This window comes from Scomber japonicus, chromosome 21 (genome assembly GCF_027409825.1).
Source record: "Scomber japonicus isolate fScoJap1 chromosome 21, fScoJap1.pri, whole genome shotgun sequence".
NCBI lineage: Eukaryota > Metazoa > Chordata > Actinopteri > Scombriformes > Scombridae > Scomber > Scomber japonicus.
The window spans coordinates 17,437,804-17,454,970 of NC_070598.1; the positions used below are offsets into that span (position 1 = coordinate 17,437,804).

The 17,167-nt window shown below is 42.7% G+C and overlaps 2 protein-coding genes across 2 annotated transcripts; one reads left to right on the plus strand and one right to left on the minus strand.

The window, feature by feature from the left end:
- Positions 1-316: 316 nt before the first annotated feature.
- Positions 317-9,693, minus strand: ipo4 (importin 4). The gene is made up of 30 exons (XM_053342521.1): positions 9,362-9,693; positions 8,944-9,030; positions 8,732-8,811; positions 8,586-8,627; positions 8,289-8,418; positions 7,941-8,120; positions 7,676-7,741; positions 7,455-7,556; positions 7,245-7,328; positions 6,974-7,129; positions 6,828-6,881; positions 6,425-6,534; positions 6,154-6,262; positions 5,679-5,808; positions 5,365-5,478; positions 5,024-5,137; positions 4,762-4,885; positions 4,395-4,506; positions 4,177-4,304; positions 4,004-4,081; positions 3,843-3,900; positions 3,126-3,231; positions 2,819-3,012; positions 2,674-2,724; positions 2,435-2,560; positions 1,892-2,118; positions 1,655-1,787; positions 1,422-1,526; positions 1,001-1,070; positions 317-852 (listed from the first exon to the last, which is right to left on the minus strand). Exons 1-30 carry the CDS (start codon positions 9,425-9,427, stop codon positions 722-724), a joined length of 3,267 nt encoding a protein of 1,088 aa, XP_053198496.1. The 5' UTR covers positions 9,428-9,693; the 3' UTR covers positions 317-721.
- A 5,110-nt stretch (positions 9,694-14,803) lies between these two features.
- nanog (nanog homeobox) lies at positions 14,804-17,115 on the plus strand. Its single transcript, XM_053342552.1, has 4 exons — positions 14,804-15,209; positions 15,792-16,177; positions 16,321-16,464; positions 16,771-17,115. The coding sequence occupies exons 1-4, from the start codon at positions 14,804-14,806 to the stop codon at positions 17,113-17,115; spliced, it is 1,281 nt and encodes a 426-aa protein (XP_053198527.1).
- Positions 17,116-17,167: the final 52 nt, after the last annotated feature.

The following is a 17,167-nucleotide window of genomic DNA, read 5'->3' on the forward strand; positions in this document are numbered from 1 at the left end:
ACTAACAGATGGACAGGTGAAATATGTGCTGCATATGTGATAGGCTGAGCTGCTGAGCATTAACCGAGTGTAGTGAGAGAGTAAGAGCTGTTTTTTTTTTTTTAACAACAACACAGTGTGACCTATTAGTACAGCACGTCCAGTTAGTCAGTGAGCTGTGGGGCCTCTAACTTGGAAGAATTCACACGAGCATACAGCTGCAGTGTTGGCCCATTAGAGAAACTACTTTGTAAGAAGCAGATCAATCTCAGGGTGAGGTGGTTAGAGGAGAACGCTCCAAGTTTAAAGTTCACTGACTTACACTGAGAGATGGGAATGAAATATACCATTTATCAGGACATCAAAATCATTGCTTCACACTCAGAGAGCAAAGCCAGAAGTGTGTTCAAACAGTGGTAAAGATGGGACAGCAGCAATTCATAGTAGCACTTAACAGGTGAGGAAACAAATAACAGGAAAACAAACACAATGGAACACAGGATGGTTAACCGTAACTCTTAAAATAATAAAACTTCAACATAGCATGCACATAAGCAAATAAATTAAAAGTTAATACTAAGAAGCACAACTGCTGAATGTGGTAATAACAGAATGCTTCAAGTGCTGTATTTAGATCATTTTTGGGGGAAAAGTCACAAATTACTGTCCCATTTACCAGCTACAGTATAAAAAAATCATTGTTTGGCTGGCTTTCACCCAAGAGTGGAAGGACATGTGGGGGCTACGAGGAGGTGATGGCCGCACTGAGCGTGGCCTGCTGCTCTCCAGGAAGTGAGGTCACGGCTGCTTGGAAGTCTGAAGAGTGATGCTGGGTGAATTCTTTCATCAACACAGCCAAAGCGTTCTGGGTTTCTGTGGAGAAAAGACAAAGTATAGAATACTAAAAACTCAATGAAGGTGATGCGCAGTACTTTCTCTGTTTTTTATAACTTAAGACGCCCAAACAGCTTAAGCACTCCTGAGTCATTCAGTTCAGCCTGACTCCAGCTGTGACACTCACCGTTATCGACGTCTTTGTTTCCCAGGACGTGACTGGAAGCAGCAACTATGGGCTTCATCAGCTTCACAATCTGAGAGGGGAGGAAAACAAAGTATATGTTAACATTGTTCAGCACTGGTGTCCAAGATCATGGACCAAATACGCGCAATGTCTGAGAGTCCACAAATTTCAAGCATGTGATGTTTGTTGGCTTTGAATTAAAGGTTTATGTTTGTACATGTTGTTGTCGTTTTTATGTATTACTGTAGCTCAATCAACAAGTTTGCTTAAATTCTTTAGAAAAGCATGATGTGGAGAGAAACTGTCATTCAGAATTATCCTAAATATCACATTTAAACAAACCTGCTACAAACAGTTTATGGAAAGACAGAAAACACATGAACAGATATTACTGTTTATGTAGATGGGGTTTGTACTGTACCATAGCAGGACTGTGTTTGTAGAGCATAGCCAGGCAGCTGAACACAGTCTTGTTCTCCTCCAAGTCCTCTTTGAGGGGAAGGCGTTCCACCAGAGCTGGCACGACCTGTCAGAGAATGCACCATGTGACTCGACTGAATGCTCAACGCACAATCTAAAAAAATGCTACTTCCAAAACAAGCATAAAATACTTTATCACTGTAAGGCAGGTGAATGACTGAGCTGTAAATGTACCTGCTCCAGAGGTACAGCCTCCACGTTGCTCAAGATCATCCTGCAGAGGGCAGCACACAGGTTGTCGATCACCCTGAGGTCCGACTCTTTAGACAGCATGTTGGAAAACACTGACAGCATCATGGGATAATCTCTGGAGCACGTTTCACTAAGGAACAGCTTCATTTGATGTTCATCTATTATTGTATCCATTAATACACACAGAAACACACACACAGACACGGGTAAGAAGGATACGATACTACGATGGGTCCAGCTGCCTGGGCCAGACATCCCAGTCCAAACACGCTGTTGTTGCGAACCTCGGGGTCACTGTCCCTCACTCCAGCAACCAGGACGGGAAGCAACCGATTGGACAGTCGGCCTGCTACTCCCCGGCCCCCGGACACGCTCACAAGAGCCTGCAGGATCTCTCCAATTGTTCCCACTGCAAAGGACCTGTCTGCCACTGTGCATGAAGATTTCTTTTGAGGAAAAAAAGACAATTAATTTATGTGATAAGAAGCCAATAAGAAGCTTTATTGATGTAAAGAACCCGAAGACACAAAGTATTCTTGTTTCTATTAAATCATCACATTTTCAAGCAATTCAAAGCTACCTCTTGTATTTAAGCAACTAGCCAATGTTCAGATGTTCAATTGTCCAGTGAGTCAGAGTTCAACCTCTAAAAATGAGTCTGCATTTTCAAAGAGTTCAGAGCGCTCCCTCCTTGCTGCAGTATCAAAAGTTGAAAATAAGCTTCTGTTAAACTTGTGTTTCTGTCAGCGGGTACAAACTCACAGCTTTGCTCATGATGAGAGGCAGGAGGTCGTTGAGGAATGGAGCGAAGCTGTCAGCAGGCACAGAAGAGGCCACCAGGGGAATTCCCTCACCAGCAAACTCTTGGAGCATTGCATCATACTCCGCCTGAAGCAGACAGCACGTCAGCAGAAAGCACACTGAGTAAAATCAACAGGGCTGTTGACATGATTTGGAAATAACTGGTAAAAACGTTTTCACTTTGACTCTGATCAGTGTACCTGTTGGTCTTCATCGTCGGCTTCATCGCCACCACCATCCTGACATGCGGTCTGAACAGATGGAGGAAAACAATGCTTACAACATCTTTCACCTGGTAAATATGTGACATTTATTACTCTCCTCATCAGGCTCCAATGTTCTCACCTTTTTCTTGAGCACATCACGGATGGCGTGGCTGACCTCCTTGAGGCGTGCAGGGTTTTTGAAAGCCTCCTCCTTGCAGGACTTCATGACATGGTTCATAGTTTCCAGGACGCCCATCACAACCTGCCGCTCATTCTCTGTCCGCACTGTTTCCAAGAAGCAAGGCAGCACCACGTCCAGCAGCTTCAGCAGGGCTGGAGGAGAGGCACAAGTTTATTTTATTCTTTAATAATCTTTTAACATCTTTAACATTTTCTGGATTTCCTTTATATATCAGCAGCAGTGTTCCAGAGAAGAAAGGCTGTACCTAAATGGTTGGCCTCACTGGGATTCTCTTTCCACACTTTGTGCTGAGATCGACAAAACTGGCCCATGGCTCCGAACGCAGCCCGGCGGACGTCCTCATGGGGAAACTGGAGAGCGAGGGAGAGTACAGAAAAAAGGGTCAAGTTACAGCCCAGTGGGTAGTGTTGCATAAAGCAAACAAGTGAAAGCACAAATGACAGGTCAGTGGTGTCACAAGAGGAGAGAGCATCCAACCAGTGGACATCCCGCTATGACAGCAATCACCTGTCCCTCTGAAGCACCCTTAGGCAAGACATGAATCCCCAGATTTACTCAGGCTTTCTGGACCAGATGCACCACATCAACTATTAAAATATACTAAATCTGATTCTAAATCTGACAAAAACAAAGAAATAGTAAACATTTGTTATTATTTTGTACCAAAGGAACACAGCTTGGAGAGTGGTGGCTTGTGTTCATGAAACCTGATAATGATTGTATTACACAATCTTTTGTTATACATCTTTAGTGCAAAAGACAGAAAATGAGAAATGAACAGAAATAGGACATGTTCAAAATTCACATTATCAATCTGCCTACAGACATTTCCATTTATAAACAGACACAACCCCGCAGAGACACGCTGTATGCACTAACACAGACCACAAAGTGCCCTTCACGGCTCATTAACCAGAAAGGGGTGATTGGGCCGACCAGCCAGCCAGCCAGAGTGACTTACATCTCTCATCTCGTAAACCTGCTGGAAGCTGGACTCCAGGAAGGGCTGGAAGACGGCGCTGTCAGGGGAAACCACCAAACAACGTTAGAAGAAAATACATTTTCTTTAAATTCATGGTTACATTATATAATTGCTACATCTCCTGCAAACATCTCTATTACCCAGTGTTAAGGGCAATCTCTCCCAGTGCATCGCAAGCATCCTCCTTCTCATCGATGTAAGCATTTTCCACACTGAACCTGAGAGATGGATCAAAGTCAACAGAGTGAGAGCTGCCTTCTTGCAACAAGGGAATTGAGAATGTGTGTGTGTGTGTGTGTGTGTCTGTCGCTACCCTGCAACATCATGGATGTCTGTCTCAGTCTCATCTTCCAGAAAATCTGAATCTTTTTCTTCTTCATTGTGGTCATCATCGTCATCATCATCCAGTAAGACAAATGTTTTGTCCTCCTCAAGGTGTGCCTAAAAAGATGACGAAGAAAGATGAAAAGTGAGACATCATGTGGACAGACGATAAAGTTGCTTTCAGTGTGTTGACTGTGTGCTTTGTACCGTGATGCCTTCATTGGACTTGAGGGCGAGCAGCATGACTGTAGTAATGGCAGTGAGATGGGGAATCAGGCAGTCCGGGCTGACGGTGGACACAGCAGAGTATAGACTGTACCTGAAAGAGAGAATGACAGAGAGACATGAAGAACAGGTTATGGTAAAAATTTGATTTATTTGGATATTTATTCTGTTTTGTGCCAATATTTATGAATAACACAACAAGACAAAGAAACAACTATGACTGGGTAAATGCAGGAAGTTTTTTTTCATGATTATGGAAATTAAACCTCTCATTGAAATCAATTTGGTTGTTTTGACTTGTTTATGTACATGGTCTGGTCCAACTGAGTAGAATCATAAAATGACTCACGTGCAGCGTCTCAGATCGGGGTCATCAATGGTGTCAGTGAGGTTGAGCCCGAGCTGAACGCACTCTGCAGCAAGAGGACTGAACACATCTTTGCCAATGGTACGGGCCAGCACAGAGAGGGTATCTAACAGCAACAATGAAACAAAATCAACACCCATGCATTCACATGATATTTCTGAAGTTAAACTAACTATATGGCTAGATACCAGTGTATGGTAAGACATTTTGCCCGTTTTAGATCAAATCTGTGGGGCTGACCTACCCAAGGACTGAGTTTGCAGAGACCTCATTTCCTCTGTGGTGGTAGTCAAGAAGCCCTTCAGGCTTTCAATAACTGGAGGGAAGTAGGGCACCAGCAACTCCTTGGCAGCATTGGCTGGTAAGACACAATGGGGCAAGAATTTAACAACATTTTTGTTTGTGAGCTTGCATCTTAATGGGAAAAACCAAAACCTACCAAGTGTATTGCTTAATTTAAACAATCACTAAAAAACCTACAAAAATTGTGGTTTCTGTGATGTGATGGTGTTTGTTTAAGCGTTATCTTCCTAAGTACACCATAAAAATTGCATTAATGGTTCCAGTGAAAATGTAGTTTCCTACCTATGGCACCTATGGCAGACACGGCAAGTTCTTTTATCTTGAGGCTGTCGGTGTTGTTGAGGGCAGACAACATAGTCTCCATCAGGGTGGGCAGGTAGGGCTCAATATCTGCTCCTGTGGAAAGAAAAAGACAAAAAGAGACAGAGCATTGAGTAAGTTATTGAGTGAGTTTGTGGCAACTTGGAGGAATATCTCAAAACAAGTTTGGATTATTTGCTGTAATTAATTGATCCATGTAATTAGTGTGCCTGGAAAGTTCATGTCTATGGAGGTTTTACTGTAAAAGTATAGCTTAAACATTTTTTCCAGCTTACCCAAGTTCTCCATGAAGTTCTCCAGGGCATAAAAGGCTTTGGTGACATGGCCGACCTTTGACTGGTTCAAGGATGACAGGTAGCCCAGAAGCAAAGGCATCAACTCCTCACAGTACTTACTCACTTCAGGCTGAAAGGCAGAGGTTGAGAAAACAGAGTAAATAAACAAGCGATAACTGAGAAAATTTGCCTTTAATATTGAGTATAAGAATTATTTTATTGTGTAATTCTTTAGATTTAACAGTTTTCTAGAGGTCTTTTCAAAAGGGAGTTGATTTAGAGAGATCTAAATATTGTAATACAGTTTTGTATGCACATCTTCTATACAGTTTCAAACTTGAACTGGTGTTGACTGTTTGACAATTCCAAAATATAACTCACTCCTAAAAACGATACATATTTTCAAAATGCTGCAAGCAAGCAAAAAACACAACAGTATTTACTATTGTTTTGGTTGCTGTGATGCCTGACTCACCTGTAAATGTTCAGAGAACTGTCCGAGGGCGAAGAGGGCGGCACTGCGCACCACCTCACTACTGTCAGAAAGACTCTGACACACTGTCTGCAGCACTGATGACAGCATCCTGCAGTAAAAGACACAGGTAAATATACTCAAATCCTGAGGATCGTTAATAGTCAGAAAACAGACTGATTTTGTCCCCTCATAGAATACATCTGCCATGAGAGAAAATAAATGACAAAAAATACACACGCACACGTAACTTTTTCAATTAAACTGGACATACTTGGTGCGTATGTGATCAGCACATCCTTCAGCCAACACTGCAAGACACATCAGACCGCCCTTCCTCTGATAGGGGTTTTCACTGGCAAGGCAGGTTTGAGTGAGCGGCATCTAATGCACAAAATAAAACATAGCACAAAGTCAAAAAGCAGGAACCTGAGTCACAGCAGGTACTCTGGGATTCTATCATAGGGATATTTAAACCTGAATTAAATAACTCTGCGGAATGTGTAATGGTCCTTTTGTTGTGCCAAACCACAAGAGAAATAACTAGTCATCCAAAACTGCTTTAAGATTTAAACATTTATAAGGATCCAAACTAAAAAACTGAAAAAAAAAGAAAAAGTAATTTGAGCCTCCATTACAGATTTGTTATTGCTCAGATCAGCGTCGACATAACTTACCAGTTGCTGGAACAGTTTCTCTGGAGGCATATGGAGTGCCATCGTGTCAATGATCTGGAAAAATACAAACAATTCGACAGGTTAAATCTTATATGTCAAAGTACACAACACAAGGACATCAATATAATTCAATGACTTTTCCCCACCTGAGCTGCACAGTGTTTAGGATTGTCATTGTCGGTGCCATCACCACTGTCATCCTCTTCATCCTCTGGGTCCTCCTCACCAGGCGGAGGCACTGCAGTCAGCACAGGAAAAATGGCCTGTAGGATGGGGTTCAGCAGCTTCTGCTTCAGCACAGTCTACAAAATAGAGGGGAAGATAAAGATGGTTTCTATATTATTAAATACAATACTCATTTCAAACTGACAGATAATTATAGGCCACTGGTTTATAGTAGAGGAGGGATCACTTTACCTTGCTTTTCAACTTGATGAGAAAGGCAATGCAAGAGAGTGCTTTCACTCTCACAGAGTCAGTCAGTGCAGTGTCACTGCCCACCTGACACAAACACACATGCCAACATTGTTAAAACTCTCTTGTATGTCACTCTCAGTGTCAGATACAAAGTATTTGTTAGTTCAAAACACAACTTCAAAGACAAAAAAAAGGCGGCTTAGCTCCCACCTCAACCCAGAAGCGAACCATGTCTGCAACATGAGGCACAATGATGGACACCTCACTCTCCATGAGCTCATTAAACACCTCCATTGCCTCACTGGCTTGGCTCTGTGCAGACGCAGACAAACCCAGTTATTTAAAAATGTTTCATACAAACTGTTTAATATATTTGACCAACTGTAAAACAGCTGAACTTAAGTACATTTTATAAACCAGTTACAGTTTACCTGGTCTGCCTTTATGAGGTGTTTCAGAGCAACAATTAGACTTGGGATGATAGAACGCATCTGATTCTGTTGGGAAACAAATTATCAGGAAAAAGTGTCAATTACCAATTGCACAGTTTACAGAGCTTAGACTACAGATGGGTTCAACTTCATTTGTAATGTATCAAAAGGCAATGCATCAAAAATATAAACCTATCCCACATGTGATGGTTTAAGTATCTATAAACTATCAGATGTCAAAGGGAAAACCATAAAGCTAGCTCACCATCTCTTCAGAGCCAGTGTATGCAGTTATGGCTGTGAGGGTGAGGATGCAGTAGTACAAGGCCGTTGGGTTGTTGTGGTCCTGCAGTACAGTGCTGAACAGCTGCAGCAGCTGGCAGTAATGAGGCTTGAAAGGTTCAGGGTTAGACTCCATCACCTTGTTCAGCAGCAGGAGGCCAACCTGGACAAGGACAGAAGACAAATATGTTTCTAAATTAGTGGTTTGCGAACTTTGTACTTTTTTTGTAGTTAAATGTGTGAAAGCTGAAACCAATACTGACAACACAGGACATGATAAAAGTACAAATAATCCTTGTGTAAATGCCTAGCTGTGTCATGAGTGCTGTACCTGTCTGTCATGAGGATTGCTGCTCTTGGTGGACTCATTGAGGAGCTGCAGCAGGGCAGGCCAGCGGTCTGGTGTCTCATGTTTGACCATCACTGCACACAGTTGGGACAGTGAGTGCTGCACGGTGTGTCTGCAACACAGAAATGGATAGGTATGGTCGGATTAGTTCAGATCTGAGATTTAGATGTGTATAGTTTTGTATGTAACATCACATCTGTGTCAATTTAATTTACAACAAACTAAATCTGGGACATTTAAGACAAAGTAGTTTATCACTGTATGGAATGAATGGCTTACTCTGTTTCCTGCATGAAAGCCTGCAACACCACTGCCTTCAGGCTGTATGAAAGAAAACAACACCATTTTACACTTAATTTCAACTATACCAACTGGGTTTAGTGTTATGATACAAAGAATGCTTCAATGAAAAGCAATGAGCAAACCTCTCTCGATCATTAGGACTGATTTTCTTCCAGTGCTTCTTCACTCTCAACCGCAGCATCACTGCAGCTGACTGTCGAATCTAAGAGGCACAAGATGTGAAATGGTTGAGCTACACAGATGACAGGACATCCACTCTGGGAATGATACTTGGATCCCACATGATGAAACAAGCATTAATCTCTCACTTCCCACTCAAACACACACACAATACCTGGGGGTTTTGGGAGCTGCTCATGACTGCACAAAGAGCTGGGATTATGGCTGGGTCTTTGAAAGCCTGTTTCAGCTGGGCTGTGGCCTGAAAGGGGACAAAAGAGATCACATTGAGTAAAGACTGTCTGTCAACTACAGAATAGCAGACATCCAAGGTCACCAATAGAAACTAAGCCTTGATTTGGCTTTTTAAAGAGGAATATTAGCACTAAGTTATGTCAGTTAATTTATATTTGTTACAAAAAACTGTCCTCTGGTACTAAAAATGGTTCAGCCGTTAGCAAACGTTAACTTGTCTGTGTTAACGTTACTTAGCTAACTTAAGATAACCGTTAACAGTTGTTTTTCAAACTTGTCACCTGTTATGTTAATTTAATATTAACTCTAAGTTGGACTAAAGTTATTTATGGCGTTACCTGCTGAATAACTGCATTGTCAGGCTGTGTCAGCTGTGACAGGATCTGCTCCAGTTCCTCCGTCATGTCAGCACCGTTGGTTAGATCTGTTGCGACCGTTAATTTGTCTAATAAACCAGGATAGCTTCAACGTGTCTTCTCGGTGTGGCAGTCAACGTGTCCCAGCGTAAGCTACAATTATCAGATATGTAAACAAAACTTCTCCGAGCGAGTTTAAGCGTTTGCTACCGAGTTTGCCGTGGAAAACCTCTTTAAACTAGACGGAAGCCAAAGGGGAGTGGGTCTGACAGCTTCGAGGTTCTAGCTCGGGCTGGTCCGTTGATTCCTCAACTGTCAGCACGCGGGGCAGAACCGGCCAGAGTTCCATGTGAGTTGATTTAAAGGACCTGCAGCTAACAGCTCCTTCAGTGTGAGGGCCACAGCGCCACTACTGGTCCGGAGGATACACTGCTACAATTTCACATTGCAGCAGATGACTGCCGCTAACTTGATTTGCAAGGTTGGGAAGGTTACTTTGGAAATGTAAGAGGTTGCAGATTACTAGTGACCCTATTTAAAATGTAATAAGCAATGTATTTACATATGAATATTTTTGTATTACTTTTAGAACTTCTAATGAATGTTTTCAACTGTAAGTGTAAACTGACATGATGTATAAGGGGGATCATTTTTTATACAGCAAGATGTATCTCTCATAAAATGTACTCATTAGTTCATGTAGATTTGGGAATATAAAATAAACATATGTCAAAGTCAAAAGTCTGGCATGGGCTTAATTGGTACTGTGAAACCATTTAAGCCCACGTGTGCTCCAAATAACCCACGTCATACAATATACAAAAAAAACTATTGATCTGGAGGAGGATGGAAAAGCCAAAGACAATGCGCATCAAGATCAAGAACTTTATTTTCCTTTTGTGCTTGCACACTCTAGACACTTCACACTTCACACTTCTCTAGAAATAAAAAGAAAGTGCATACAACCCTATATAAAGAGAGAGTGAGAGCATTGTAAATCAAAAATCCTATATAGAAGTGTAGATTGCATTTTAAATTGCACAAGTATATTGCACAGGCCCAGGAGACAATATAATATGATATGCTATGAGGTAGGTCAGGACATCAGTTCATTTTGTTTTGGCCAAGAGTCTCACTGTGGCAGGGAAGAAGCTCTTAAAAATCGTGTTCTGTTTGTGGTGATGCTGTCCGCTCGTCTGTGTCTGAGATTGTAACTGCAGTGTTTGTGTTTGAGCAGGGAGTGAGCTGGATGTAATGTGTCTCTGATGATTCTCTCTGCTCTTTTTTGATAGTGCTGTGTGCATCAGGAGCAAATAGCAAAAGCAGCTCCTGAGGAGGCCCTAGCTAAAGAGCAAAGAGTTAATTCTCAAATGACAGAATGTCTGGAGCAGGAGCAAAAAGAAAATGCTGCCCTTAAGGGCGCCTTAGAGCAGGTAAAAGAACTGAAAGAGAGCGAAAAGCAAATGATGCTCTTGAGGAGGCTGTAAAGAAAGAAAGCTGAAAAAGACAGTCTTTGTAGTGAAATTGAGCCCCTGAAGACACAAACTGCTAATCTTTCAAAGTCACTAAGACAACACCCGGACAGCAAACAAAAAATTGAAAGGAAAAGTGTAAAAGATGGTGGCTTATTGCAAGGAGGACAAGACATTGATTGAAAAACTTGAGAAGCTCAAGCTTAATTTGGAAGTGTCCTCTCTTTAGTGTGAAAAAGAAAAGGACAAACGTGAGAAGGAGCTATGTGTCAAAATTAAGGCACTCAAGGAACTCAATCCTTGTGCCTTAATATTCAGCATCTTCAAGGCAATACTGAAGCCAAAGACAACAGTGTTTACTCAATGCAACAAAAAGTAGACCAGTTGGAATCAGACCTTAAGGAGAAACGGTCAATGATCTGTAAACTTCAGAGGGAGTGTGATCATGCAGTCTCCCAGCAGCAGAGTCTGACTCAAGAAAACTTACAACTGGCTTCTGAGAACACAAAGCTGCAGGATGATCTTAAGGCTGCTCTAAATGAGAATAAGATTCTCGTAAATCATCTTCAGCAAGCCAGAGATGATTACAGTAGGAATAATGAGGCCATTGTAACAGAAAAGGTGCAGTTCAAGAAGGCGTTGAAAGAGGTGCAGATGCTAAAGGCAGAGCTCAAAGAGAAGAATTCAGCTTTGGAAAACAGTCTATTGGCTGAAAAGTATTTGAAGTCTTCCCTTGAACAGGAGAAGAAGCGCTTCGAGCAGACAGTTTCACAACAGCAGGCTGGACACAAGCCTCCACTGTTCCTCAATAATCAACTGAGAGGACGATGTACACCCTCGGGCCACATGACGTATGACAGACACTGTGGATAGAATATGCTAATGACAGGGCTAAATACAGTGCTATGGAGAAAGAACATGACAGAATTAAGTCTCAAAACTGCTCTCTTACTGACAAATATGATGAACTTGTGTCCAAAAAAAATCGCATCCACGCTGACAATCAAGAAGCCATAGTTAAGCATCAGAGCACAGTGTATGAGCGTAAAGCGCGTCAGTCATTGGACGAGATGAGAGAGAAAGGGCTTGAGGACGCTCTGCTGCGAGAGATGAGAAAAAGCTCCAAGTTGCAGCAGAGAGTTGATGAAGGAACAGGCCATCTGTAAAAAGCACTGTGTCGAGCTCAAGGAAGCTTTGACAAAGTAAATACAAATACTGGAGGAATGGCATAAATTGGCTGTGGCTCTCCAGAAGGCTGAAGACTGCAACACCAGGCTTCAGGAACAACAGCAGGCAGAGGCAAAGTACCAGTTCAGACAACTCTATGACAAGTGCCAGTGCGAACAGCAGAAAACTGCCCTGGAGGAGAGTAAAACGGTTCTCAACGAACTGCAACAAAACTACACTGCTCTAGGAAGGAGGCACAGTGACATCAGTTCCAAATATTGTGAAGCCCTTACACGCCACAACACCCTCCTACTGAGACAAGATAAGATCAGATATGCTCAGCTACAAGGAAAACCCCACCAGACCTCAACCCTCCTCTACTGAGCTGCACAAAACACCCAAACCAGACTCAATCCTCCTCAGTACAACTTCATTTTTGATCATCCAGGAGATCAACAAACACGTACTGTTTATTGATCTTAATGTAGCTTTTCAGTAGGTAGCCCCTCTTAAAGTATGGACTGCTGACGTAAAAAACAGGAAACTTTTTTCGTAAAACTTTGGGATTGAATTTTGGATTGTAAAACTTTAAACCTTTTTGTAAAACTTTAAGCTTTCCAAAATCCAAAATTGAAATCCAACATACAATCCAAAATTGAATCCAAAATTTAATCAAACATACAATCCAAAATTCAATCCAACATACAATCCAAAATTCACCCCCGCAAGAATTGTCACCTTATCGTGGTGGAGGGGTTTACGTGTCCCTGTGATCCTGGGAGCTGTGTTGTCGGGGGGCCCTGGTAGGGTCTCTCAATGCAAATTGGTCTCAGGTGATGGACCAGACTAAGAACAATTCATAGGTCCCAATGAAGCGACACTCAAAAGCAGGTGAAATAAATATGAAAAGCTACTCCTGTGTGTGTAATTTTCTTATATCGACTGTATAAACAATTTAGTATAGGTCAAGTTTTGCCCACTCAGATGGTACTCCTATAGAGGCAGTAGCCTCTACCTTGTGATCAAAGCCAATCTACAGTCTTCTCAGCACATACCAATGCTAATTTTCTGCATAACTATCCACGCCTGCACTGGCATCAATCCCCCTCCTGCATGTCTTCAAGTTCACACAAACACACCCTGTCCAGTGAGAGATCAGTGGACATGCTAATGTGCCCATTAGGCTTACTGTTCTCACATCATTTCACCTCTAACTGAATCATTAACACATCAATACGGCCGAGGAGGGGGAACACAAACAACCATTTTGAAGGTAACACACAGTCTAATCTAATTCATCTTTGTGAAAAGGATTGCAAATGCAGGTAAAAACAAATAGCGCCAACATTGCCAATCCCACTATACAGAATGGGGAGGAGGAGGTTGGGGGTGCTGTCTGTGCATGTTTGTGCTGTGTGCACAAATGAAACAGTTAAACATATTTGGTTTTAAGTGTGTGGATGTATTACTCATCTCAGACAGCAAGCAGTCCTTAGATTCATATATGGATTTCTCAATCATTAGCAATAACGCTGACTAAGAAGTATCAGTAGATCATAAACTATTCATGCCTGAGACCCAGATACTATATTTAGTCTATTGATCTGGGACTGAAGCTCCTGGAAACATAATTAATCGTGCCAGCGGGTAACTCAACAGTCTCAAGGGTTAAGAAACACAGAAGCATATGTGTTACCATCAGCATTTTAAGGTTATTTGCCGACTTATTTAATAATATCTATATTATGATAGCCCTCTTTTTATTACCAACATGATTTTAGTTGGGGAAATAAAACTGCTGCTTTTGCACTGATGCTGGCTGGATTTTAGCTTGCTTGGGATCCCAAGACTGGTTTAACCCCACAAAGCCTGTATGCTGAAATATAACAATACATGCTGTGCGATCATTTTACTCAAATTAATTTAGGGACATGCAATGTAAGTCTGTTATCAACTGAAAAATAGCTTTAAAAGACTGTATAGACCTTAAAACCAGATTATGACTTTCCAATCTAAGCCTCAAGATCAGTTAATAAAGCAGGGCCCACCTAAAGACCCTGATTAAGTCAGGGGACAAGTATTGTGCTTTTGTATGTAAAATCCTGAACCAAACCACATTCAATCACATTACCACAAAAATGATCACACAGTGTATTTGGGGACCTCTGGGGCCCCCAGGGTGACTCATGTGTAACACTGTGTAGCACTGAACTTGATCTGATCTGTTTGTATTGAGGCAACATACTATATTATGATATTTGGTGTATCTACATATATTGAATATATGAACATATTCAATATATACACAGCACTGTAATAGTGGCAAAGAACATGGGCTAATTTAAAAATGGTCTGCATTTAGTACTTACTTTTTTTTTTTTTTTTGTGAGTTTCCTACAGACCTGATAATGAAGGGTAAAGGGAGGGCTAGTTGGTTGCAATCTACAAATTCACCACTAGATGGCACTAAACCCTGCAAACTGGCCCTTAAATGACCAATGAAATAGCATTTATGGGGCGTTACTGCTGCCCATGAAAGGTGAATAAAAGAGATTGGCTCGAATAAGCGCCCACCTACATCCCTGCCCACACCCACACACGTCTTTATAAACAGCCTGGACATGCCGCCTCAAATTTTGTGCGTTAATAGGCTCTGCTTTTTTTAACTGGACAGGTCTTTGTGTTTTAATTTGTCTCCTCAGCGCTTAAAGTGTTGTCCTGCTAAATTTTCAGCAATTTTAGCAACGTTTTTACATTTTTATCAAGGGAGACAACTGCCGGAGAAATGGCAGACTGGAAGACGCAGGTGACTTACAACTACAACCCCTCTTACCATGCGTACGCCTATGGCCTCATGTACCAGCCCGGGCCCGAGCAAAACCACGGGAACTTGGCCGCCTGGGGCGAGGCTGGAGTCACGGATTTGAGCAACTACAGTCCTGGGGTGACGCAGTCCCACTACACCGCCTCCGCCAGGACCCGGGAAGAGTCTCCGCCTGGCAGCCCGGAGCAACACGCCGTGAACGCACACTGTCACTACCAGGGCTCCGGCCTTGTCTACCTCGGTGAAACCCAGGCAGGTCGTCTGCTCATGGCCGGACAGCACCGTGCTGCCTACGATACGCGGGCTGACGAGGCCAGGCGGGCCGGGAGCGACTCGACCAGTGACTCGGAGGCGCACACCTCCCCAGGTATGCAAACCATGAATGTTTTCCACTATGCTAACCTGACACTAAATTTAGCAATTGTTGCACCTTTTTTAGTTATTTACTAAAACTTTATCATGTGTTGGTGTAAAAGCTTACATCTCCCAGTTGGCTGCTTAAAGTGAGAATTTCCTCCTCCAGTACTGGCCATGAAGTCCAATTCGGCTCCATTTTGGTTAAAAAAGGTTTTCAAATGTCCCGCCACAAAATTTTAGAGCGAGCACCCGACAACGCGTCAGCAGCGACATCTCGCGATATGATTTGAGAATGGCACAAAACAACACAATAGCTGTGTTGAATGCACTAATTATTTATTGTATTGTTGAGTAATTATGTTAAATACTTCTTCCAGTTCACTGCGCTGGTAAGTAGATCCCAATCTCTCATGTTAACTCTAAAGTTAATTTGGACCCATGATCACATGGGATGCAGCACAAATTCAATATAATGAAAGTAAAACAATGGCACAGGACACTGCTAATTTAAACTAAAGATGGAAAAACAGGAGCTACCATGATGTTCACATTAACCATCTAGATTTGTGCTCACTCACTGACCCCCATTCAGATTCCTGGAGTTCTGGCAGCAGCCGAGAAGGGAGTCTCCCTCAGGCGGACCCTGCCACATGGGCCAAGAAAGATCTCGACGACGAGGCAAACAGCCGGAGCCCAGATGTCGTCGAAGAAGTATCCAGCTCTCTCACAGAGGAGCCACGGACCTTTGCTGTGACAGGGAACAGTGACACCAACAATGCCACCCCTCTACATGTGCCCTACACTGCCCCAAAGAAGGCAAGCACTACTACTAATGTAAATAACGGTAAAGGAAAGGTCCGGATTGCCTTCTCAGAGAGTCAGATGAATGCTCTTGTTCAGCGCTTCAGTGTGCAAAGGTACCTCACCCCAGCTGAGATGAAGAACCTGGCAGACCTCACAGGGCTGACCTACAAACAGGTGAGGTGTTAGTTGTGTGGGAGAATAATTGAGCTCCATGCACAGTTGCATATCCTCCCTTTTTACCACCTCAAATTACAAGCTCAAAAAACGGAATACGGACATTTTCTAATCAGTGGGAATCTGCTTTGACTTGCTTGTAGGTGAAGACCTGGTTTCAGAATAGAAGGATGAAGCTAAGGAGACACCAGAAAGACACTAGCTGGGTGTCTGAGCGCTACACCGCCAACAAGGGCAGCCCAATTCATGGAACCATCTTCACCAACATCCCCACACATATTCCACCTGTAAGTACACAATTTATTTTGCAGTTGCATGCATACATATACAACTCATTTCACCGTTGAGCCTGAATTGAATAGGAAAATACAATAATTGTTGTGGAATCATAGAGTTGTCCTTCCCAGGTGTCCTGTTTGTTAATAACAGAGAAACAGCGGTTTGGACATAGAGCAATGCGTCCATAATGGAGGCCTAACCATAGTCTGATTATGGCCTTAAAGGCGAGACGTAACACTGTCACAGTCAGTGATTTACTGTGATATAGGAGATCATGTAATTTTGATATTAACTATCATATTTTTGTGTTTCAGTATCAGGGAGAGGCCAGGCCCCAGCTCAGGGAGCATTATAACCAGCATATGATGGAGGCAGCCTTTAAGAAGACCGCTCCTCAGAATCTGGCCTTCTATCTGGCTACTATGGGCAGCACTACTGGAACGGCTGGCTACCCCCCCTGGTCCTCCAGCTCATCCCAGAACGCAGTGCCCCCCAGACCCCAGGCAGCTGGCTGGTCCATGCCCCCAGGCGTCAGCCATTATGAATTCAACCCAGCCAGCAATGCTGAGCTTGACACAAGCTTTGACAGCAAAGATGGGAAGCCTGTCAACAGCCACAGTTCCCTAAATACAGCAATTGCACATAATGCCAGCCAGTAGTACCTATTGGAGCTAATGGGCATAGGAGCTTTTCTGTAGATGTTACCTAACA